Source organism: Zootoca vivipara, chromosome 4 (assembly GCF_963506605.1).
Source record: "Zootoca vivipara chromosome 4, rZooViv1.1, whole genome shotgun sequence".
Taxonomy (NCBI): Eukaryota; Metazoa; Chordata; class Lepidosauria; order Squamata; family Lacertidae; genus Zootoca; species Zootoca vivipara.
In genome coordinates, this window is record NC_083279.1 from 98177085 (window position 1) to 98201453 (window position 24369).

At 50.8% G+C, this 24369-nt stretch overlaps 1 protein-coding gene across 3 annotated transcripts; it reads left to right on the forward strand.

Moving 5' to 3' along the window:
* The first annotated feature begins 615 nt into the window (after window positions 1-615).
* Window positions 616-22616, forward strand: RNF121 (ring finger protein 121). Of its 3 annotated transcripts, none has more exons than XM_035115855.2 (9): window positions 616-673; window positions 6347-6384; window positions 7458-7599; window positions 8122-8276; window positions 8676-8783; window positions 10981-11101; window positions 14304-14437; window positions 18074-18175; window positions 19906-22616. In XM_035115855.2, the coding sequence occupies exons 1-9, from the start codon at window positions 617-619 to the stop codon at window positions 20168-20170; spliced, it is 1122 nt and encodes a 373-aa protein (XP_034971746.1). In that variant the 5' UTR covers window position 616; the 3' UTR covers window positions 20171-22616. The 3 variants fall into 3 exon arrangements, with proteins under 3 accessions (XP_034971746.1, XP_034971744.1, XP_034971745.1); XM_035115853.2 differs by having other exon boundaries at window positions 19917-22616; XM_035115854.2 differs by lacking the exon at window positions 616-673 and adding an exon at window positions 801-3802 and having other exon boundaries at window positions 19917-22616.
* The last annotated feature ends 1753 nt before the right edge of the window (window positions 22617-24369 follow it).

Sequence of the window (24369 nt, forward strand, 5' to 3'; positions counted from 1 at the left end):
CCTCGAAAGCGCCGCGCCCAGCTGGATTTAAGGGGCGGGGGAGAGCGAGGGAGCGTCCATCAATTTCTTGCTCTTATGAAAAGCGTAAAAAGCACCTGGCGATCCTGTGAAGTCTGTTGCGGCGGTTGCGAGAAAATGCCTGCCAGGACACTGTCGAGCTGTCCGACAGTGGACCTTGCTGCCAAGGAGTGTGGTGGAGTCTACTTCTTTGGAGGTCTTTAAGCGGAGGCTTGACAGCCATCTGTCAGGAATGCTTTGATGGCGTTTCCTGCTTGGCAGGGGGTTGGGCTGGATGGCCCTTGTGGTCTCTTCCAACTCTATGATTCTATGAATCTATGACTTTGTACCTGAGCGCCGTGTTGGCCATACAGGACTTTTTGCGCCCGCTTACGAATATGCCACATGTCGGACGCTCCCTCCCCCGCTTTGACAGGCTCCTTTGGGCAGCTCGGCCCCGCCCCCCAGGACCCGCCTCCTCCAATCGGCCCCTCCGGCGGCTGCTCGCGCGCCGGGCGATTGGCCGAGTGGGAACCGGCAGTGGGCGGCGATTGGCGGGCTCCGGCGGAAGCGAGCTGGCCACCTGGCCGCGGCGCTGGAGGGAGGGAGAGGGGGCAAGATGGCGGCGGTGGTGGAAGTGGAGGTTGGGGGCCCCCTGGACCGCGACGTGGAGGAGGTGAGGGCGGGGCTTGCTGCCCCACGGCGGTGGTGGGAGGGGCCTATGTGGGGAGGGGTGGGGGCGGAGGTTGGGGGCTCCGGAGGGGGAGGGGCAGCATCCTAACCGCCGGTACCGGTAGTATTATTATTACCATTATTACTATTGCCATCATCATTAACAGCATCATTGTTATTCTTCTTAATTAAATATAATCTCAGGGGACCTCAGCCTTTGCCACTTAATGCTCGGTTTAACCTCCACGCGCTTCTTAGGTTAAACCCTTAATGTATTTTATTTTATTAATGGTAGCACCTTATCCGTTTTGGTTTCTCCATTGCATTTCCTTCCCCTAGTTCTAGTTACAGGTAGGTAGACCATGGAGAGACCTGGTCTGAATAGAGACATTGGATTCTTATCTCATTATACATGATAAAGCTATCTTTAGTCATCTCACCCCTTGCTTTTTCCTGTAAGACCAATTGCAGTCATCCACGGGTTTACCACACCTATTAGCCAATCCCCCATTCCCACCACCCTTCTGAGCAATACCCCTCCCCACCCTCTCACTATATATAAGGGTCTCGTGACTTCTGTTTCAGGGTATCTGAAGAAGTGTGCATGCACATGAAAGCTCATACCAATGACAAACTTAGTTGGTCTCTAAGGTGCTCCTGGAAGGAATTTTTCTATTTCCTTACCCTGACAGACAAAATCATATCACCTTCCTCAGAGGGATCCGCGTATCCCCTTCGCACCCCACCCCAGCTCCATTCCTCCCCCAGCTCAATTTGCCCTCACAACAACCCTGCCAGGTAGACTGGGCTGCGGCCGGCAGGCCCAAGCTCGCCCAGAGAGCGTCGTGGTTGCCGCCCAAGTCTGCACCCCAACCGCCTTTGCCCCCCCTCTCTCCCCATCCTTCCTCTCAGACCAAAGAATCATAGTCGGAAGGAGACCCCTGCAGGTCATCTAGTCCAACCCCCTGCAAGGCAGGAATCTCAGCAAAAGCATCATGACAGATGGCCATCCAGCCTCTGCTTCTGCCACCTTCTGAGGGTGTCTGTTCCACTGCTGAACGGCGCTTACAATCGGAAAGCTCTTCCTGACGTTTAGTCAGAATCTCCTGTATTGCAACTTGAAGCCATTGCTTTCGGTCCTAGCCTCTGAAACAGTAGAAAACAAGCTTGTTTCCTCCTCCAGCACATACTGTGATTTTATATGTGCTGGAAGCCCCCCCAGAGTGGCTGGGGCAACCCAGTCAGATGGGTGGGGTACAAATAAATTATAATTATATCCATGTGACAGCCCTTGAGATATTTGAAGACGGCTTTTCTATCTCCTCTCAGTCGTACCTTTTACAGGCTAAACATGCCCAGCTTTTTCAACCGTTCCTCATCAGGCTTGGTTTCCAGACCCTTGTTCCTCTTGATCACTCTCCTCTGCACACAGCTTGTCAACATCCTTCTTAAACCACCCTTCCACCTCACCAGGCCCAGCGGGCACCAGCCATCACTGGCTGCCTCTCATATCGGAAGTATTTTTTAATATAATTCGTATACCGTGTAACTGCAGTAGTCTACGCAGCTTACAAAGATGCAATACGAAATAAAAATAAGTTAAAACTATAAAATCAAGCTTCTCTTAAAATGCCTACAGATATTTTTTTAAACCCACGCTTGTATTTATTTGAATATTTATGAAGTGCACTTTATTTTAAATGAAAACAATTTTTAAAAGTCAGACATATCAGTAAAACCTGGTTGCCATCCTGGCCGGTTGCTGTTGATAGCCTTATTGCTCAGTTCAGTTCTGCGTACCTCGGATTGTTTTCCAAGAGACATAAGATTGAGCAGTCTAGGATGTGGTATTTGAGGAAAAGCTTCCATGGACTCTCATTTTTTAGAAACAAGAAGTTGGTTACATAACTTCTGCAAACTGCGAAATCAAGAAATCCTATATTTCAGAATAAGTGAATATGCAATCCTTCTTCTCCTGTTAACACTTGGATATTCCAGTAATTTGGGGGCTGATAGGAAGACACAAGTCAGCAAATTGCAATAAGAGAAGCTGGGGTCAGACAGGGAAGGAAGGAAGGAGAGCCACGCAGTGCTTTCCTCCTCATTTCTGCCTGCAGATGGAGTTGCTGATAGATAATAATTCTGCTGGACTTTTCCTACACAAGGAACATTGATACACGAGGATCCATGGCAGTGGCAGCGCTTTCATGGCGAGCCCTGGGCACGTGGGCAGGACCCGTGTGAGGCTGCCTCCAATGTTGGCACTATGGGGCACCTACAGCAGTGCAGGGGAAGCCCTCTTTAAGCAGAGGCTTGACAGGCATATGTCAAGAATGCTTTGATGGTGTTTCCCGCTTGGCAGGGGGTTGGACTGGATGGCCCTTGTGGTCTCTTCCAACTCTAGGATTCTATGATTCACATGTGCCCCTCTGTACAAGAAAGCGTGTTTACTTGAGTAGGTTGCTGGGAGTCACTTCCAGCACCTTCAAAGATAACTGCAGACACCTCAGAGCTTCTCATTTGACATTAAGAGATCTGGTGAGCGGGTGCATTGCTGGGCTTCTTTCCCTCCTGCATGGAAAAAGGTTGTTTTCCTGCCCTGCTTGTTGGCTGGGCAAAGAGAATCCTGCTGCAGGATCAACCTTCTTCATTAGCTAAGTTGGCGAGAAAGTTGGCCCGCTTTCCCCGTGTGGCAGTAAACAGCCCCGAGTGCAGCAAGATATGCTGTGCCTACCGCCTCCGTGTTGCAAGCAGCTGCCTAAGTCATGATTGCTCTTGCCTGCTCTTTCCTCTTTGTCCTTTTGCCCTCTGTAAGGTAAGCCCTGCCACAGGCTACCTGTTGCAACGTAAGGCCAGGGTGGGGCTGATGCTCGGTCTGTTTTTTTTGTTATTCACAGCCCTGCGATCCACCAGCTGCATCTTAAATTCACAGTGCGAGGGGGGCATTAGTGGTCCCCTGGCCTTGAAGGAGCATGACTCAGTGTGTGTCTGGTGATCCTAAATATGCACACGCTTGCTAGCTGGAGGAGTCCTTGGAGTCCGGCACTTGTTGCAAGAATCCGGAAGTTGGCCCTGGTCCACCCCGGTGGATTGAAATTCTACCTCTTGCCTCAAAATATTTCGCTGTGCCAAGGTGGACTAAAGCAGGTCTCCTAAAGACCGTACACTTTTCTCATGACCAAAAGGCCTTTGTTGTAAAATTCTGAGCATTTTTTGTTCTCGTGGTTTTAAAGGGAGATGGCTCCATTTTGGAAGAGTGCAGAGAAAAATCTTGAGTGTGCTTTGCAAGGGAGAAATAAGGAGGAACCTCAACTGTGTTATCATCTGTAAAATCTGCTGGTCTTTTAAGAGCTAATAGGTGACTGTGCAGAGTAGTTGGGTGGACACATTTTGCTTCAGCTTCTTGATCTTTTCAGATTATCACTTAGTGCATGTTGCATGTTTACCTGGGAGTAAGGTCCCCTGAACTCAATCTGAGACAGCATATATAAGATTTCACTGTTAAAGGTGTTTACTCCCCCCCCGCCCCAACCTTTGGGAAATCCTTGAAGTTGTGCTTTTTAAAAATAGTATAATATTTCCAGATAATCTTCTGGCCATAATTCAACCTCATTTTAAATTATGGAGCTCCAGACAGGCAGCTCCTTCGTGCAAATGAGACGGCTGCCTCCCTTCAGCCAAGACCCAGCGGTCAGCAAACTTTTTCAGCAGGGGGCCAGTCCACTGTCCCTCAAACCTTGTGGGGGGCCGGACTATATTTTGGAGAGAGAAAAGAACAAATTCCTATGCCTCACAAATAACCCAGAGATGCATTTTAAATAAAAGGACACATTCTACTCATGTAAAAACCGTCCGCGGGCCGGATTTAGAAGGTGATTGGGCCAGATCCGGCCCTCGGGCCTTAGTTTGCCTACCCATGGGCAAGACCATCCTCTTCCAACCCTTGCACAGAAACTTGTGAGGCGATGAGCTACACACAGGAGCCCCATTAGAATCTCACACCACCCCAGAGTCAAAATTGTAATCTCTTTGGGGGCAGGGACCTGCTTTTTTGGTTATGTTACTCTATAAAAAAGTGCAGAGGGGCATAGATGGTGCTGAAAAAATTCCACAAGACCCCCCCCCCCCCGAGGAAGTGGGTGGGTGTGTTTGGCACTTCTCTAAGAATCTTCCCTACCCTCTCCTAGAAGGTGACCTAACAATGCAGGTGGAATCTGTTGGGCTGCAAAGGTTCTGTCTGTTTCTCAGTGCAGTGGAGGGGGGGGGGTCGGAAGACCGATTGGCATTTCAGAGAGGCCAGGTTTGCGGAAGGGAGTCGAAGGTCAGCTATGCTTGTCTGCTTTGAAGAGTTGAGATGGCTGTCCTAAAGGTGAGTGGCGTGGATGATGGCTATGTCTCTCTATAGCTATGCCTGTCTTGCACTAAAGCAGAGAAGTCATGGCGACAGCAAATAGATTCCTCAAGATGCCCCAAGTACTTTGTGCTCCAGCAACACAGCTACCTCCGAGTAACTTGAGGGAGAACTCCAGATAGGGGTTGAATGATCTGTGTGCCTGGATCCCTCGGAAACCGCAGCGGATGAATCAGGTTACACATGCGTATCCCTGTGTCATTTACCAGCATGTGACAATGAGGTCTCGAGCTCCTTGGGATTCCATGCTGGCAAAAGAGTACATGTGAATCTGCCCATCCCTCCACGAAGCGGTTGCTTAACACTTGGCTGGGGCAACTCAGTGAGATTATTATTATTATTATTATTGCTGTTATTGCTTAATGGTTCTGTAATGGCTTAGTTTTGAAATTCTTTATGAGGACGGCTTAGGGAGCTGGGTATGTTTAGCCTGGAGAAGAGAAGGTTAAGGGGTGATATGATAGCCATGTTCAAATATATAAAAGGATGTCATATAGAGGAGGGAGAAAGGTTGTTTTCTGCTGCTCCAGAGAAGCGGACACGGAGCAATGGATTCAAACTACAAGAAAGAAGATTCCACCTAAACATTAGGAAGAACTTCCTGACAGTAAGAGCTGTTCGACAGTGGAATTTGCTACCAAGGAGTGTGGTGGAGTCTCCTTCTTTGGAGGTCTTTAAGCGGAGGCTTGACAGCCATCTGTCAAGAATGCTTTGATGGTGTTTCCTGCTTGGCAGGGGGTTGGACTGGATGGCCCTTGTGGTCTCTTCCAACTCTACAATTCTATGATTCTATGAAATGAAATCTCCAATTCACTTAGATGTGGTTCATTTCATGTATGGCAGGGATAACCAATGTCAGACCTTGCAGACATGTTGGACTCCAACTCCCATCAGCCCCTCTTGTGCCTCTGCTGGTGTGAGCTGATGGGAGCTGTAGTCCAACCCCTCTGGAGGGTGCCAGGTTGGGCAAGGCTGCTCATCATGGGATGGCTGGGTGCAGGGCGCAGTAGTAGCTGGCATGCGAAACGAGAGAATGTCATGTTTTTATTCCCGTGTCTTAAGTTCACGCTTTTAATTTAAGAAAAGTATTTTGAAAGAAAACTGCTTGGCACTCATGGAGCACCTCAAGCCTCCATCAAACTTCGGAATCCAGGAGCAGTTTTTGTGCTTGGCTCTTGCTCAAGCGAGAGATTGCAGCCTGCTCTCTCGCTCTCACTCTCTCTTCCAGGCTTATGCTGTAGCTGCTTGTTCTTGTCTCCCACACAGGTTGATTTATCGCATTTGACTCCTGAGGAGAGATGGAGGTGAGTGAAGAGCCTGCCTGCCTGCTTGCCTGCCTGCAAGGTTCATGGACTTGTCAGATAGCACCTGTTTTCTCTTCTGTTGGGCCTTTAAGGACCAAGTTGCCTGCCTGCCTGCCTGCCTGCCTGCCTGCCTGCCTGCCTGCCTGCCTGCCTGCCTGCCGCAGATTTCTTCATGGCTGGTGCACAAAGCGCTTGTGGAAATCTAAAATTACGCAGCCCCTCAAGAAAATTTCCTGTCTCCTCCCTCTTCTCCATTTTACGACAGTAGTCTTTGCAGGAGGAGCTGAGCTGCCCTTTTATTTTGTGGTTATCTTAAAAACTTGACAGGTCCTGTGTTAAGAGGGTACCTGGGAGAGCCCCAGGACTGGACTTCAAACAGTTGATGCATTTGGGTGGTGGTTCCTTTAAAAGGCTCCTGCTCTCCCCTCCCTTGCTTGGACTGAGGGAGGCTGCCATAGCTCAGCTTAGCTACAGGTGCCCCTGGCACTTGAGCTCACCATTGGGCTGTGCAACCTCACCTCCTGTGCCAAGCGCTGCCCAGCTTTGCAACCTGGACAAATAGTGCCAGCCGGCCTGTTTCCATTGCTTCCCCCCCCCCCAATACAGTGTTATCCATCTGCTACTTTATGTAATTTTTATTCACTTTGTAGCTCCTTTGCATCCTTGTTTGTGTTGCCAACGATCATATTGGTCTGGCATTTTGCTTCCTACAGGGGCCAATTCAGGAACCTTCCTCCATTTTAAGAACCCTGACCTAGTGCAAAAAAGAAACAAAAAACTGTTCAGCTCTCTGCCTTGCTTGGATTTAACTTGTGCAGTTTCACTAAGCCTCTCTCCAACCGCGTATGGTTGAAACCGCAAGAAGCTAAATGTGTGCAATCGTACTGTACCAAACTCCATGTTTGCTGTGGCCCAGGACACCCCCCCACCCCCACCCCTTCCATGTCTTCTTGCAGAATCCAGTTTGCCACGCAGGTGTGATGCTGCCAAGCGCCCCCTGTGCTTACGTGAGATGCGAGAGCTGCAAAGACTGTGAGTGTGCGAGAGACTGACTTGCTCCGCTCTCCTTGCAGGGTCGAACACGTTCGGATGCACGCCAAGCACCGGGGCCACGAGGCCATGCACGCCGAGATGGTCCTCATCCTGATCGCCACCCTGGTAGTGGCTCAGCTCCTCCTGGTGCAGTGGAAGCAGAGGCACCCCCGCTCCTATAACGTAAGCTGCCCCCTCCCCAGGGCACATGTTGTTGAGACCCCTCCACCGCCCTCACAGGGGTGCCACCTGTGGAAGCCCCACCGTGGGAAAGGGGATGAGGCTGCGTTCTGTAGGTGGAACTGGATGAGGAGGGGCTGGGCTTTGTGACTATGACCCCGCCCTCTTTGGGCAGAAGCCCCACCCACATGGTATCCCACTGGGCAAGCGGGGGGGGGGGAACCAATGCAAATGGTCCACAACAGTACAAATAGCACTAGAAAATGTGAATGAACCCAGCTTGCATTCTATGTATAGTTTGCTCCATCTTCCATCCTGGAGATATTTGAAGATGGCTACCATATCTCCTCTCACTCTCCTCGTTTCTGGGTTAAACATCCCCAACTCCCTCGATTGCTCCTCCTAAGGCCTGGATTCCAGACCCTGGATCATCTTGGTCGTCGTCCTCTGCACTCGCTCCAGCTTGTCGACATCCTCCTTAAATTGCGTTGCCCAGAACTCTTTCCTTTTCTTCCCTTGCTGCAGATGATGACCCTCTTCCAGATGTGGGTCGTCCCCCTCTACTTCACAGTGAAGCTGCACTGGTGGCGGTTCTTGGTGATCTGGGTCTTCTTCTCGGTCGTCACCGCTTTTGTCACGTTCAGAGCAACACGCAAACCTCTCGTCCAGACGACTCCCAGGTGAGCAGAAACCTCTTGGCTCTTACATAAGAACACTGGAGCAAATTGCACACCTGGTCTAGCATCCTGTTCTCCCAGTGCTTAACCAGACGCCCAAAAGGGAAACCTGCAAAGAAGATTTGAGCACTAGAGCACCTCTCCCGCTTCCTGCAGTTTCCAACAATTCAGAAGCCTTGCTGCTCCTAGCCATGGAGGCAGAGCAGAGCCATTCTGGCCAGGAGCCAACAATAGCCCTCTCCTCCTCTGTGAATTTGTCCTATCCTCTTTCAAAGCCATCCAAAGTGGGGGCCATCCCCGCCTCCTGCCGGAAGGAGTTCCATAGTTTAACTCTGCGCTCCACGAAGGACTTTCTTTCCTCTGCCCTGAATCTGTGTTTTCGCTTCTCTCTTTTGCACGTAGGTTGGTGTACAAGTGGTTTCTGCTAATATACAAGATCAGCTACGCCACGGGAATTGTTGGCTACATGGCTGTGATGTTCACGCTCTTTGGGCTTAACCTATTATTCAGGTGAGAGAACCCCTCTGTTGTTGGCATTGCAAGAGATCTAGCTTTTAAGTCTCCCACTGGCTGCCAAAACCGCCCTCTTCATAGATGTGCCCTCGCCTTAGTACATGGCGCATCAGAAGAATAGGTTGGGGAAGTGGGATGGGCAGTCGAATGGGCACAAATTTGGTAGCGCAGAGCAAGACATGAGGGGTGCGGGGCTATGAGATGTCCAGCACTCATAACCACTGCATCCCGCTGGCTCTCTTCTACCCCTGTGAAATGGGAGACATTTTCCCAGCGTCATCCTGTGATCTGAGAGGCATTCCCCAGGAATAGGGACCAGGGATCCCGGGGAGAGGAATGTGATTTTGAAGGCTGCGCTTTAGCGACGTTATTCACAGGGTGCATCTCATGCTGACCCAGAGCACCTTTTATCGTCCAAATAAACAGCCAAGCCAGCCCTAAATTAAGCAGGTGTGGTGCAGTTGCAGCAGAAGACGCCCAGCCTCAAGGAGGTGACCCCACACTCTCCCTTCTGCCCCCTTCTTCTGCTTCGCTGTGGAATTGGGAGTCTGGATGCTGAGCGTGAACCAGTAGAGAGACAAACCCCAGGCAAAACCCTCAGTGCCCCTCACAGTCTGTCTCGTGAACGTGGTCTGCGGATCTGAGCATGATCTCTGCCAAAAAGAGACCCAAATCATACAGCGTTGGGGGACGAACAGCAAAGAGGAAAGGAGAGGAACATAGGAAGCAGCAGCCAGGAGGGGGCGACGTGCAGCTCCTCCCCATTTAAATACAGTGGAACCTCGGTTTACGAACACAATTGGTTCCAGAAGTCTGTTCATAAACTGAAGTGTTCATAAACCGAAGCGAACTTTCCCATTGAAAGTAATGGGAAGTTGATTAATCCGTTCTAGACGAGGAAAAACACCCCCTAAATCAGCAGGGCTTTCGCTCCGATGCCTTCGTGGAGGCCGGGGAGCGCTCCCTGGTCTCCGCGAAGGCATCGGAGCGAAGGCCCTGCTGCTTTAGGGGGTGTTTTTCCTCGTCTAGAACGGATTAACCGCTTTGCTCTGATGCCTTTGCAGAGGCCAGGGAGCGTTTCCGCGACTGGGCTACAGCCGCGAAAATGCTCCCCGGCCTCTGGGAGGCATCGGATCGAAGTCCCGGCTCCAATGCCTTCCGGAGGCCAGGACTTCGTTCCAATGCCCCCCAGAGGCCGGGGAGCACTTTCACGGCTGCAGCCCAGTCGCGGAAACGCTCCCCGGCCTCTGGGAGGCATCAGAACGAAGGCCCAGCCTCCCCGAAGGTATCGGATGCTCCGATGCCTTCGGGGAGGTTTGGCCTTTGCTCCAATGCCTTCGGGGAGGCCGGGCCTTCGCTCCGGGCCTCCAGGAGGCATCGGAGCGAAGGCCCGGCCTCCCCGAAGGCATCAGACGCTCAGTAGGCCTCGGGCACCTCGGTTTACTAATTTCCGGGTTAGGATAGTTCGTAAACCGAAAGTTCGTAAACCGAGGTGTTCGTAAACCGAGGTGTTCGTAAACTGAGGTTCCACTGTACCGGAAGGCTTGCTCCACGTTTACTTCCTGACTTCTAGGAACCCCACTCTCCTGGGAGACGCAAGCCCCTTTCTCTGTGAAAAGGAAGACATGCTAGCAGCTGACGTGTTCAGGGCACCAGTTCCGTGCCAGATCCTTGACTCTGCATTAGCGCTGAGAAACGCTGGGTGTGCAGAAAACATCGGGCCTCATTCAGAGAGTGCAGCATGGGGCAAAGCGAGGAATCAGAGACCCGGGAGGAAGCCAAACCCCTCAGGCACCTGCAGGGCCTGGTTCGCCTGAGCACGCAGCTAGGAAGTCTCCCAGGCTCCCATCATCCCCATCCATTGGCCCCACTCGCCGGGGAGGGGGGGGTGGTTGTACTCCCAGAAAATCTTGGGAAACTGCAATCCCCAAGGGGCTGATCCACATATACATTGAGAGTTTGTTCATTTTGAAGTGTAGCCCCCATGCCTGCCCCTGAGCATTTTGTCCTGAAGGGAGACGTTTTCCTTAGACAGGCTCCCTCTTCCCCCGTAAGAGGTGAAATTAAGCTTTGCGTGAGAGAACCTGCAGCGTGGCTTCTGAGTGGTGTGTTCAGTAAAGGCCCTAGCAGTTGCCCTGAGCTGTCTGTCTGTCTGTCAGTGTGGGACTTAACGAAAGGCTGTTCCCCTCGATAGAATCAAGCCAGAAGATGGAATGGACTTTGGGATTTCTCTTCTCTTCTATGGCCTCTACTACGGAGTCCTGGAGCGAGACTTTGCCGAAATGTGTGCTGACTACATGGCCTCCACTATAGGGGTAAGATTCATGCAGAGGATAAATATGTAGGTTTTGTAATACTTTCCCACTTTCAAGTAATAGATAATCTGGCAGCATCCAACAGCACAAGTCAGTCCTTTGGCCTTATGTCCACGTTCAGATCCTTAAAAACGGGCTGCAGAGATAGTTTTGGAGCTCCCTTGATAGGGTCCCAATTAATTTTGGAAATTTATTGATGTGCCTCAGTCCGAAAGTTACAAACAAAGTGGGGGTGGGGGGAGTTGCTTATAATACGATGTTGTCGGTCACCAAGGGCTCACCCACACTTTCACTTGCCCCGTATTTTGGTTGTTTTGTGTCCCGGTTAATTCCCCCCTGGGTTCGAGAGCTTTTCTTGTCATTCTGCAGCTGTGCTTTGCAAAAATCCAATCTCACCTGCTGAACCGGATCTTATCGGGTCCCCGGAAAGTCCAGAGAGAGATTTTGCTCAAGTTTCAGTTCAATGGGAAAGATGGGGTTTTTGCAAGGCACAGAAGGAGAACGGAAGAGGGAGCTAAGAGGCATGAGGATGGTGCCTGGAGGTGTTCCTGCCCCAGCTGCCTTGAGGCTGCTCTTCCTGGGCTGCATCCTGCTTCTGTGAGCAGCTGAGGGCTGCTCTGCCCTGAGCTTGGGTGGCGGTGGAATTCTGAGCATCAAAGCCGCCTTTCCCTCGGGCCTTCAGCTAAACCAAGCGCCAGGGGTTGGACTAGTTTTTTATACGGGGACGACGACGGGGGGGACAACGGGACTTTTCCCTGGGCAAGGAGGCTTTTCATGCCGCAGCTGAGCTCAGTACCAGGAGGATGAGCTGGCAGGTCATACTGTGCACGCAGGAAGAGAGGGGTGTCTCTCCCTACCTCCGTGACAAACCTTGGCCACCAGTCGGTGCCAGAGAGCTTCTTTGAAAAGCACTCTTCGTAATAGCCTCAGGATGCAAAGTGCAGCCACACGAAGGCAAACCATGCCCTCGGTTTCCAGAGGGAGGCACTCAGAGATGTGTGCATGACAACCACACTCAACACATTCAAGGGTGATCAGATTTGTAGCCCCAAACCATCTGGAGCAGGGGTCCTCAAACTACGGACCGTGGGCCAGATCCGGTCCGCCAGGGTCCTGAACCCAGCCTGCCTGGCAGATCACGCCTGGACATACACACACACACACAGCCCGGCAAGGCCCGAGGCTCGGCTGGGCAGGAAGAGCCCCGAGGTAAAAGTGCGTGCATATAACAAAGCCCTGGTAACGTGGTTGCTACTGCCAGCGTCGGTTGCTTGATAATGGCACGCTGCCCCTTTAAGCCAGCAGAGGGCGGGACGGCGGCAAAGTAACCCCTTCCATGCCAGCCCTTACCCTCCTCCCTTCCTCTCAGGCCGGCTGGTTGCCTCCTAAACGCTCTCGCGGGTCCCATGCGGCGGCCTTGGCAACCTTAAAAGTTAGGGAAGCACCAAAAACACAGGAAACATATGCAAACAGAATTAGCAAGAAGAGAAGTCTGAATCACAAAAGTTTATTGCACAAGGGAATCTCCATGTAAATAGCGGTGGGTTAATCTTTCCAATAAAGCTCTCCACCCACACTTCCCCAAGTTTGAAAATAAACTTCAATGCAGAGAAAGTCATATGCATGAGGAACAACAACATCAAAAATAACCCAGAAGAAATGAAGTATAAAAGTGAGGTATAGGTAACTTATATTATTACTGATAGCACCTGTTGTGTGTCTATTCTGGCTATTATTTTGAAACAAGGTTTTTTTTTATAAAAAAAATACAGGAAAAGGAGCATATTTCTGGCACCTCTTTATCAGCATGCAGAAATAGACAGTGCACAAAGGAAACATGTTAAAATGCATTGTTAACAGTTATACATGTGACTCACAGCATCTACATCAAACTAGAAACAGAGTACCAAGTTTTAACCTCCTTAATAATAGTGGTACCTTGAGTTACAAAAGCCTCGGGTTACAAACTCCACTAACCTGGAAAAGTTACCTCGAGTTGAGAACTTTTCCCCAGGATGAGAACGGAAATTGTGTGCCGGTGGCGCAGCGGCAGCAAGAGGCCACATTAGCGAAAGCACGCTTCTGGTTAGGAACAGTTTCAGGTTAAGAACGGACCTCTGGAACAAATTAAGTTCGTAACTAGAGGTACCACTGTAATAATAATTTATTATATGTGCAGTGTGCGTAGGAATTTGTTCATATTCTTAGTCGCTTGTCACCCAAAAGTCTCCATTAAGAAAGATACACAATACAGAATGCCATTGTGGGGGAATCATATAACGCATGAATGTTTCATATAGCAAACCTTTGGAGGAAGAAACACACCAGCTGTATAAATAGTAGTGAACAACGTTAACAATACAGTGGTGACTTGGTTGTCAAATTTAATCTGTTCCCTGGAATCCATACGACTCCCGGAACCGTTCGAAAACCAAGGCGCGGCTTCAAATTGGCTGCAGGAGCTTCCTGCACTCAAGCGGAAGTCACGGCGGACGTTCGGCTTCCGAAAACCGGAACACTTACTTCCAAGTTTGTGGCGTTTGGGAGCTGATTTGCTCAGGAGCCAAGTCATTTGACAACCAAGGTACCGCTATGCTAAAATAATAAATACAGCAATAAAAGGGTGACAAAGTATCACCCCCTGACCGTTTTGCAGCCAGCCTCAGCTCCCTGGATCAGGTCTTGCTTCTCGGATGGGGGTCCTTCCATGGTTAAAGTTTTCTGTGCGGTTGCCACCTGGCGGCAGTTGCTCTGCGCTCTCGTCGCAGCCTTCATCATCACCGTAGTTTGTTCCTGAGCCGCTTTTCCACAGTTGTAGTCCTGCTCAAGGCAGCTTGCAACACGAGAAGTTCACGTAATTATGAAAACGTAACAAAAGTAGTTGTAAGCAGTAAATAAAGACATTTGAAGGCACATGGGACAAAATTAAGCAATCCCCAGGAAAGATCTAAAAATAAAGTCACAGGAAATTAATAACAGTAACAGTGAAACTGACATATCCACAATTAAATCATGACCCAAGCTAAACCCCCTCAAGTGAGTCTGCAGATCCTGAGAAGCAGGTCTTGAAGGTCTCGCAGCCAAGGTGGTCTCTGGGGCTGGCTTGCTGGTATTCCCCCCAGGAGGGAGCCTGAGTTGAGATGCCTCCACTCACCCTGGGCCTCTGTGTCTTCCTCCCGGCCTCTCGGCGCCTCCGGAGCAGTTCTACAGCGCGTCAGGGATGCCGACCAAGCACCTCTCGGACAGTGTCTGTGCCGTCTGTGGCCAGCAGATCTTTGTGGACGTCAATGAAGAAGGGATCATCGAGAACACGTACAGACTGTCCTGCAATCACGTGTATCCTTTGGCGAGGGTGCTCTCGGTAATTCCTGCATCGCGGGGTGTGTGTGTGTGTGGACCAAGTGGTTCTTGGGGGCTCCTTCCTTTTTTATTTTTTTTAAGATAATTTTTATTAAATTTTCTAAATAAGCAACAAAACAAAAACAATTACATTCCATCTTAAATTCCCCCTCTCAGTTCCTTACGCTCTGCCGAGCTGTGACTTCCCTCCCTCCCGTCATTCGGCTTTGTTTCTCACTCTTATCTCGCAGTTCCTTTTTACAAACATGTATAGATTAAATTCGTAGGGTTTACTTCAGTCCCACCAGTGTCCTTAAACCTCTACAGTTTTTCTCCATATAGTCAATAAATTTACTCCATTCCTTCTGGAACTTTGTCTCTCCCTGGTTTCGGATCCTGCAGGTCAACTTTGCCAGTTCTGCATAGTCCATCATTTTCGTCCGCTCCTCCTCAATCGTTGGTATCTCCTGTAATTTCCATTTTTGGGCTAATAAAGTCCTCACCGCAGTTGTAGCATACATAAATAGTCTCTGATCTCCCTTTGCTAGTTCCTTTCCTATTAGTCCCAATAGAAAAGCTTCGGGTTTTTTGGGGAAAGGTGTACTTAAACATCTTTTTCAACTCATTCTATATCATTTCCCAAAATCCTTTTACTTTCTCGCATGTCCACCACATGTGATAAAATTCACCATCTTTATCTTTATTCACCGGTCTTGAAAGATCTACATTGGCTTCCAGGACGTTTCCGAGCACAATTCAAAGTGTTGGTGCTGACCTTTAAAGCCCTAAATGGCCTCGGTCCAGTATACCTGAAGGAGCGTCTCCACCTCCATTATTCTGCCCAGACACTGAGGTCCAGCACCGAGGGCCTTCTGGCGGTTCCCTCGTTGCGAGAAGCCAAGTTGCAGGCAACTAGGCAGAGGGCCTTCTCGGTGGTGGTGCCTGCCCTGTGGAACGCCCTCCCAACAGATGTCAAAGAGGAAAACAACTACCAGACTTTTAGAAGACATCTGAAGGCAGCCCTGTTCAGGGAGGCTTTTAATGTTTAATAGATTATTGTGTTTTATTTTTCTGTTGGAAGCCGCCCAGAGTGGCTGGGGAGGCCCAGCCAGATGGACGGGGTATAAATAATAAATAATTATTATTATTATTATTATTATTATTATTATTATTATTATTATTATTATCTTTACATTTCCAGCATTATTTACTACTCATCCTATACATTTTAGCTAATTTTACTGGCGTTAAATACCATCTATACATCATTTTCATTACATTCTCTTTCAAAGCGGTCCATGCAGTAAATTTCAATGTTTCATTCCATAATTTCAACCACGCATCATATTCGATGTTATACTCAAAACCTTTTGCCCATCTTATCGTCACATCTTTTGTCATTTCATCTTTTGTATACCTCTTGGGGGCTCCTTCCAACCCTACAATTCTGTGATCCCAGTGGGCTGTCTGTCATTGGAGGTTTCTATGTAGAGGTTGGCTGGCCACCTCTCAAGGATGGTCTAGTTAAGATTCCTGCATTGCAGGGGGGGTGGACTTGGGGGTCCCTTTCCAACTCTACAATTCTAAGTGCTGACGATCTAATTCTTCAAAGGGCCAAGCCCGGTTTCCCTTCTCCTGGAAGCCGTGACTTTGCAGGGGTGCCGTCATCACTGTTTGTGTTTGCCCACACCGCAACCAGGGGAAGCGTTGGGTCCCTGACTAAATTCATGACTGCTTCTCAGCGGAACAGAGGTTCCCTGGCCCAGTTTCTGTGACGCTGCCTCCCTGCGTCTGGAAGGTGGTTTGTGGCTTCCTGCACATGCGCCGGGGCGGCGGGGGAGCAAGACTCCTTGCGGCTTGTGCTGAAATGTCATGACTTGTGGCCGCTGGTTTCAGCCAGAAACATTTCTTACCTCTGCACTCTTTCGTAGGAAAATTTGAGTGGAAAACGAGCAAAGGGTGAGGAAGAAGATTCTTCGGCCGTGCTTCCTGCATTGCAGGGGGGTGGACTAGATGACTTTTGGGGATCCCTTCTGATTCTGTGTTGCTTGGTAGAGGAATCAAAAGGGGGAAAGGGCACTTCGTAAAACTGCCATGGGCTGGGCCTGCTGTGCTTCATGGCCTTTGAGCCTTTGCTGCTTAGCAGCCTTTCCCAGCATGGCACCCTCTGGCCATTTCAGACTACAGGGTTGTGGGTTCGAGCCCCACATTGGGTGAAAGAGTCCTGCATTCCAGGGGGTGGGCTAGAGGACCCTCGGGGTTCCCTTCCGACTCCACAGCTCCGTGATTCTAGGGATCCCGAGCGCAGCCTTTGAGCTTTGTGGCGGAGTCCTGGTTAGTGATGCAGCAGAGCCCTTGAGGCTCCCGAGTGTGTGGTTGTGGTTGGAGATAAGAGGAACCAGGAGTGACACATGAAGGCAGAGGCGTGGAACTGGCAAGCGTCCATCACAAGCGCTGGGGGCACCTCGTGTGTTTGTTTTTCTGCCCTGTTACGATGACAGTTCGGGGCCCGGTCATGGCCGGAATCTATGTACAAGCGTACGTATCCCCACATGACTTTTGCAGGCTTCCGTTCAAAGGCAGGAGGGCACCCAAGTAGCCAATGGCTGCCTTGGGCTGCATTCAATTTGATTTATTGCGTTGCTATACCACTTTCCATTTGAATGTATCCGCGTACAGGCAATAAATCACAAAGACATAATACAGCATCACAAGTATGGTCACACCTTATAATATGTATATGGAACCATTCTTCTTCTTCTTTGGCGATCACTCGTAACCGAGTAAGATTGTCTTACATAAATACGGTTTTAACAGTGAGTCCGTAAGTGACTGTGGAGGCCAATTCTGGACCCACACGTCCTTCCACAGTGGGGACATTGGTTTCCGGGCAAGAGTTGATCACAGTGTGGATTTGCCAAGCGTGCCTTCCTCTTAGCGCATTTCTCCCTTGCGTCCTGAGTTTGAGCGCCTTCAAAGCCCGTGACACCTTCAGTAAAGGCTGTTCTCCAATTGGAGCCCTCTGCCTAACCACAGGAGCTGCGCCAGGTCCTTTGGAACCGTAGAATTGGACTCTGAAGGGGCCCAGAAAGTCATCTAGTCCAACCCCCTGCAGTGCAGGAATCTCAGTGAACAAGAAGTCCAGCTGCAGCCAGGGCAAGTTGAGGCAGCAAAGAATCATAGAGTTGGAAGAGACCACGGGGGCCATCCAGTCCAACCCCCTGCCAAGCAGGAAACACCATCAAAGCATTCTTGACACATGCCTGTCAAGCCTCTGCTTAAAGACCTCCAAAGGAGGAGACTCCACCACACTCCTTGGTAGCAAATCCCACTGCCGAACAGCTCTTACTGTCAGGAAGTTCTTCCTAATGTTTAGGTGGAATCTTCTTTCTTGAAGTTTGAATCCATTGCTCCGTGGTGCTTCTGCAGGACATTTGGGGGGGGGCTCTCTGTCCCTCCTTTCGACCCCCCCCCCGGTAGGCGGCCAGCAGCAGACCAACATGCCGTTGCCTTTTCTGCGCTTGGCCCCCTCGGCCAGATCTCTCTGCTGCCTCCCGAGTCCGCATGTGCCTGGGTGTGCCTGGTTTTTCTCTCTCTTCCCCCCCTCTGCCCTTAACTTGCTGCCCCTCCCAGCTTCCACGAGTTCTGCATCCGCGGCTGGTGCATCGTTGGGAAGAAGCAGACTTGCCCCTACTGCAAAGAGAAGGTGGACCTGAAGAGGATGTTCAGCAACCCGTATCCTTCAAGGAAGGGGGTCTGCGGGAGAGGGGGGGAAGGGTGGCTCGGGAAGCTCGGCGGTGTCTGTAGCCAGAACAGGCGCACTGAGTGAGCAGCTCCTTTGACTGAAAGGCAGCCTGGGGCTGGGTGCAGGTTGGAGAGGAGGAGCTTCTTCTGCCCATTCCATCGGAGGTTGCAGCTATGGCAGTACGGTGGTACCTTGGTTCTCAAACTTAATCCGTTCTGGAAGTCCGTTCCAAAACCAAGGCGCGCTTTCCCATAGAAAGTAATGCAAAATGGATCAATCCATTCCAGACTTTTTGAAAGCAACCCCTAAAACAGTAAAGTTTTACCACCCTAAAACCACCCTAAAAGTTTTACCACCCTATAACAGCAGTTTAACATGGATTTTACTATCTAACGAGACCATTGATCCATAAAATGAAAGCCATAATCAATGTACTGCAGTCACACAATCAACCAATCAGTAGCTGAACTGGGTTCCACACAGTTACAAAAACAAAAATGCAAAATAGGGAAAACTGACAGACCTCAGCGCAACACTCAAAACGGAAGTGTAACACTCAAAACGGAGCACGTTCGGCTTCCAAAAAAAGTTCGCAAACCAGAACACTTCCTTCCGGGTTTGCAGTGTTTGGGTTCCAAGTTGTTTGAGTACCAAGGCGTTTGAGAACCAAGGTGCCATTGTAGTGCATGAAATGACACATGGTCTGGCAAAGGGACAGGCAGAGAAAAGTTTCCTTTCCTCTGTCGTCACCCTGGATCTCGTGGGCATCCAATGAAGATGAAAAGAAAAGATACACAGTTAGTCTATGGAACTCCCTGGCACAAGAGGCAGGGATGGCCAACCCAGATGGCTTTAAAGGAGGACTGGGCAAATTCGTGGAGGAGAGGAAGGGATCTAGCCCTGGGCTTAACGTCAGAAGAGCCTGCTGGATCAGGCCAATAGCTGATTTGGTCCAGCATCCTCTTCTCCCAGTGGCCAGCCTGTGGGAAACCAGCAAGCAGGAGCTAACCACAAGAGCCCTCTCCCCTCCTGTGGTTTCCAGCAACTGGTGTTCAGAAGCACAGAGGCAGGGCAGAGCCATCCTGGCTAGGAGCCATCAACAGCCCTCTCCTCCATGATTTTGTCCCATCCTCTGGGTTGGCGGCCACACTGCTTCCTGTGGCAGAGAGTTCCACAGTTTTAACTATGTTCTGCTTGAAGAACCTGCTCCCTGCAGCTGCCAAAGCTTCGGACCTGCAGAGGTCTGAAACTCATTGCTCGTTAATTTGGGCAATTCTAAGCGGGAGGAGCATAGGGACCCAGGTGGCCCTGTGGGTTAAACCACTGAGCCTAGGGCTTGCTGATCAGAAGGTCGGCGGTTCGAATCCCCATGACGGGGTGAGCTCCCGTTGCTCGGTCCCAGCTCCTGCCCACCTAGCAGTTCGAAAGCACGTCAAAGTGCAAGTAGATAAATAGGAACCGCTACAGCGGGAAGGTAAACGGCATTTCCATGTGCTGCTCTGGTTTGCCAGAAGTGGCTTTGTCATGCTGGCCACATGACCTGGAAGCTATACGCCGGCTCCCTCGGCCAATAATGCGAGATGAGCGCGCAACCCCAGAGTCTGTCACGACTGGACCTAATGGTCAGGGGTCCCTTTACCTTTACTAAGCGGGAGGAGCAGGTACCCCACCCGCTTTGGGGCCCACCTGGTTTTTGCACTTCACGTTTCCTTTTAACTCTTTCTACCCCAGCTGGGAACGGCCACACGTCATGTACGGGCAGCTCCTCGACTGGCTCCGCTACCTGGTGGCCTGGCAGCCGGTCATCATTGGACTGGTCCAAGGGATCAACTACAGCCTGGGCTTGGAGTAACCCCGCTCCTCCTCCCCCCCCCACCAGTTCCCTCCTCCCACCTCCGTCCGGGTCACGCCTGGGGAGCTGCGCCCACCGAGCTGCGTGGCGGAGGGCGGCGCTGAGGACACCCAAAGGAGGAGATGCGTTTTGAACCACTGACCTCTCAGGATCGCGGCCTCTTGCTCAACAGCTGCTGCGACAGCTGGAATTTGGGGGGGGAGGACTTTGCACAAAAGGGGGTGTCGCCGCTGCTTGGGTTGGGAGCGAGAGGAATCTTTTTTTTAAGGAAAAAAGAGAGAAAAGAAAAGAATTATTTTAATGAGCATATTTAAAACCTTTTTATTGCTGATGCGAAAGGAAACAGAACCTTTTGGGGGCCCCTCCCTTACCGTCCCAACCCGCTCGTCCTTAGTTATGGTTGCCGTAGAGCAAAAGAAATAAGCAGAGAGGAGCTGTGCAGACCTTCTGCCCTTGCTGGCCAGCCCTGCCCCGTCCCTTGTGGGGGATCAGGATTCGCACTGGGGTCCCCTCCTAGCCAGCGCAGCAGTTCTGAGAAGCAAGATTTGGCTGTGGGATGCAGCTGGGCTGCCCAAATGAGGCCTGGGGGGGGCAATGTCTCTGCCTGCCACCCCATCACCATCCTGATACAGAAGAGGGGCTGGCAAAGTGAGACCAGCTACCCAGGAACGGCCTGGGGGTGGGGAGCAGCAATAATGTGCATTTTGTTTGGAGGGAGAAGACCCTCTTTGAGTGTTCCAGCTCGGAGCAGCCTTTCCCCAACTTCACATATCTTCACATATCTTGCCTTGCTGGAAGTAGTAACCACCCCCTGGCTTGCCTTAGGTTTATAAACCTGGGCTGGTTCAGAAAAATCTCCTCCTCTCTCTTTCTCTCTCTGTATTTTTGCACTGTTTTTCTCTTACAACATCCCTGTTGGTAGCCGGGCATTTTTTTGTACAGTTAGTTCCTTTTCTACGAGAGCATGTCTCGCTGGTGGTCTCTTGTCGGAAGAGGCAAGGCCCGCCAGCTCTCGACAAAGAGGAGCTGCGAATCGGGGCCTGCCTTGCCAACTCTTCCCTGCCCCCCGAAATGGACAAGCTGGCCACCTTGGACACCCACCCGCCCCGCCCCCGATGATTTCTGTCTGCAACCTCTGTTCTTTCCCTGTTTGGACATAACTGCGGGGACGCATGGGGGCGTTTCTTCCGAAAGCACGTTGATGAGGAACAACAGAGAAGAGGAACCTCTTGGCAGAGGGAAACCCTTGCCGAACTCCCAACTCCTTGCCCACGCAGCCCCACAGAAAGAGTGTGCCTGTGTGTGCAATAGGGTGCTGCTCAGCAGGGAAGTGGCAAGCGAGGGTACCCCCAACCCTGAGCCAGTGAGAGAGCCTGTGTTTGTCCTGCCACTCGGTTGCTGCCCACACCACCGGCCACCTTTGGGTGACCAGAACCGGCTTCTCCAGGGTATTGGGAGCACCGTGATGGAAAACAGGCCGGGCTGGACCCTCCTGGGGTGAGATAGGCAATTGCCCCTGGCCCCCAAGCCTCCCTTATACAGCCAGGCATCACCCCGTGAAGCCAAAGCTCCCAGAGTGATGGCCCCGTCCATCCGATTCCAGTGCAGTTGGGGCAACTCAGACGTAGGAAGTCCGCAGGAAATGGCGCCAGCATTGGAATCGCTCAGCCTTCCTTTGCCCCTCTCGACTCTCCTGATGTTTTGAACCACAAATCCCATCAGCCCCAGGATTTGCAAGGCCCCGGGATAGGGAAAGCTGTGGGCAGCGCCTCTTGCGGCTAGGCCAGTTGGGTATATTGTGGATGGGCGAGAGAGAGCGGTCTCGAGCCCTGCATTTCGCCCCCTGCCCTGTGGCAACTGCTGAATGTGTGAAAGAGGGTGGAAAAAACCCAGTGCATTGGGGGGAATCCTTCCTGGGACAAGAGGGAGATCCTCTTCCAGCGCATAAAATGCTTCGGCAGCTGTTCCTCATGCACTTGGCAAGGATTCCAGGAAGGGTTGTTCCGAAAGGTGTCTCCACGGGGTGAAATAAACCTTCCTCGGCAACTGGAGTTCCTTCTCCCCACCCGCCCCACTTTTCCTGGGGGCACCTTCCTGGTTCTGTGCTAAGCTTCAAGTGGGCCATCGGACGGGGGAAGTTTTGAGGGTGGCAGGTAACATTCTGCATGTTGCAAGAATTTCCTCGCCCCAATGCATGCCGGTATTTGGGGGTTATGTTGGGCAGCCAGTGGGGCAAAGGGTCAAAAATGTGTTGCTGGATCCCTTGTGGGGTGACTTCGCTATCCAGAAAGGTACGGTGCAATTTGGGGAGAGTCAAGTAGTGTAAGGATGCAGCGGCTTCAAGGGGGCTGAGCCACATTCTGCACTCGTTTGCCACCCCACCCCCAAAAAAGCATATTTAGTTATGCAAACTGAGAAGGTCTCGTTTGACTCTTTGTGTCTGCAACTGTGTGATCCACAAACCAGACATTTGCAATCTGATGATCTCTTCTGCAAAAAGGTCTTTTGAAAGGCATAGCGTGGCTTAATTCTTTTTCTCCCCTAAACGAATGTGTTGTAATAAATTCTGCTGAACTGCGTGCTCCTCGTATTTCCAAAAAGTTCCTTGTTTGGCTGGGAGGGCCTTGCGTGTCAGACGAGGTTTGAGGGAACCTGTGCCCCCCCCCCGCCCACTACTACAAGGGAAGCATGAGCTCTCTCCCCCCCCCCCAGTGCCTTTTCTACTCAGCTGGCGCCCTGGCAAAGTCCCCATCAACAGACTTCTGGCCAGCTTCTCCCAAGAAAATATAGCTCATTGGATGTCTCTTCCTGTTTAACCAAGGAGGGCATCATTTCCTCTTAGTGGTGTTATATAATGAGTGTCCCTTGTTACGAGCCAAAGCAGCACCATCCACACTCGAGAGGAAGGTCCTTGCGGTCTCCAGGGAGGAACTTTGCAGAAGGGGGGGGCATTTTGAAGAAATAGCTAAAAGTGGTGATAGGCACACCATGCATTGAAAGCAGGATCGCACCACTTTAAGCAACTCCAGTTACCAGGAAGCTTGGGAGTTGTAGCTCTGCAAAGGGGACAGGGCCTCCGAACAAGTCTCAGCGCCCTTAGCAAACAACAGTTCCCGGGGTTCTTTGGGAGAAACCCTGACTGCTTGAAAGTGGCGTGACACTGCTTTCAATGCACAGTGCGGGGTGTCTCCTGACTGTTGAGAGGGAATTGAAGGGAGCATCTTAAAGTTGAACGTCAGGGGAGAGGCCATGGCTGGCTGGAGCATTGAACAGGAGCCCTGTGCTGCAACATTTTGTTGCAGTGCAAGTAAATAAATAGGTACCGCTCCGGCGGGAAGGTAAACGACGTTTCCGTGCACTGCTCTGGTTCGCCAGAAGCGGCTTAGTCATGCTGGCCACATGACCCAGAAGCTGTCTGCGGACAAACACCAGCTCCCCGGCCTATAGAGCGAGATGAGCGCTGCAACCCCAGAGTCGTCTGTGACTGGACCTAACGGTCAGGGGTACCTTTACCTTTAACCTGTCCTTTTCAAAAGCAAAGCTTTATTTATGCTCCCCACCCCAAATGAAGTGGTCCCTCTGCACTTGAGCAGTTTATGGTTGTTTCAATTCCCATCCCAGTGGTGTTTAGGAATGGTTTGCCTGGAGCAGTTTGGGTCGGGGGAGAGACGGGTGGACGGGTTCCTGTTTCTTTTCTCAAATGGTACTCTGTTCATGAAAACACGTCAGGGTTCCTTGAAAGGAAAATAAAGCAAAATAATTCTGATGACTTGCTGTGACTCAGACTTTTGACATTAATTTGCACTGTGCTGACTTTGCAGGGAGAAAACATGTCCATTTTGACTCAGTTAACAGAGCAGCACTCTGGGTTGTAGTAAATTTCCATCATCATTGGAACATGGTGCTTAACATACCGTATCTCAGAAGCAGAAATAAAACAGCACGTCCCTGCCTTCACAGAGCATACAAGAATCTAAATTTTGATTGCAAGGAGGAAGAAGAGAGAAGCAGGGGTGGTTTTGACCCTATGCTCCTGCTGTAGAAGAATTGGGGGTTGGCTTCTGCTGCCCAACTCCCCAAGGGATTCTGCGTCCCCTAAGTCCATGATCAATGAGAGAAGAATGGATGGAGGCAAGATCCCGGGAAAGCAAGGCAGATATTTCGGTTTTTGTTGTTGTTGCAAGAGTCCCACCTATCCCCTACCCACCCCCACCTTGCAAGGAGGTAAGAGAGGCCAAGAACAAAGTTTGCAGGAACCTTTGAAGACTCTTGACATTGCCCAACCCTTTAGGCAAAGACTACCCTAAAAGGTCCGTATAGTTATACAAAGGT

Coding starts and splice junctions, on each gene's coding strand:
- RNF121 (XM_035115855.2), top strand. CDS start 617: ATGGCGGCGGTGGTGGAAGTGGAGGTTGGGGGCCCCCTGGACCGCGAC. Junction 6,385..7,457: donor ACTCCTGAGGAGAGATGGAG/GTGAGTGAAGAG, acceptor CTCTCCTTGCAG/GGTCGAACACGTTCGGATGC. Junction 18,176..19,905: donor AAGAGGATGTTCAGCAACCC/GTATCCTTCAAG, acceptor CCTTTTAACTCT/TTCTACCCCAGCTGGGAACG.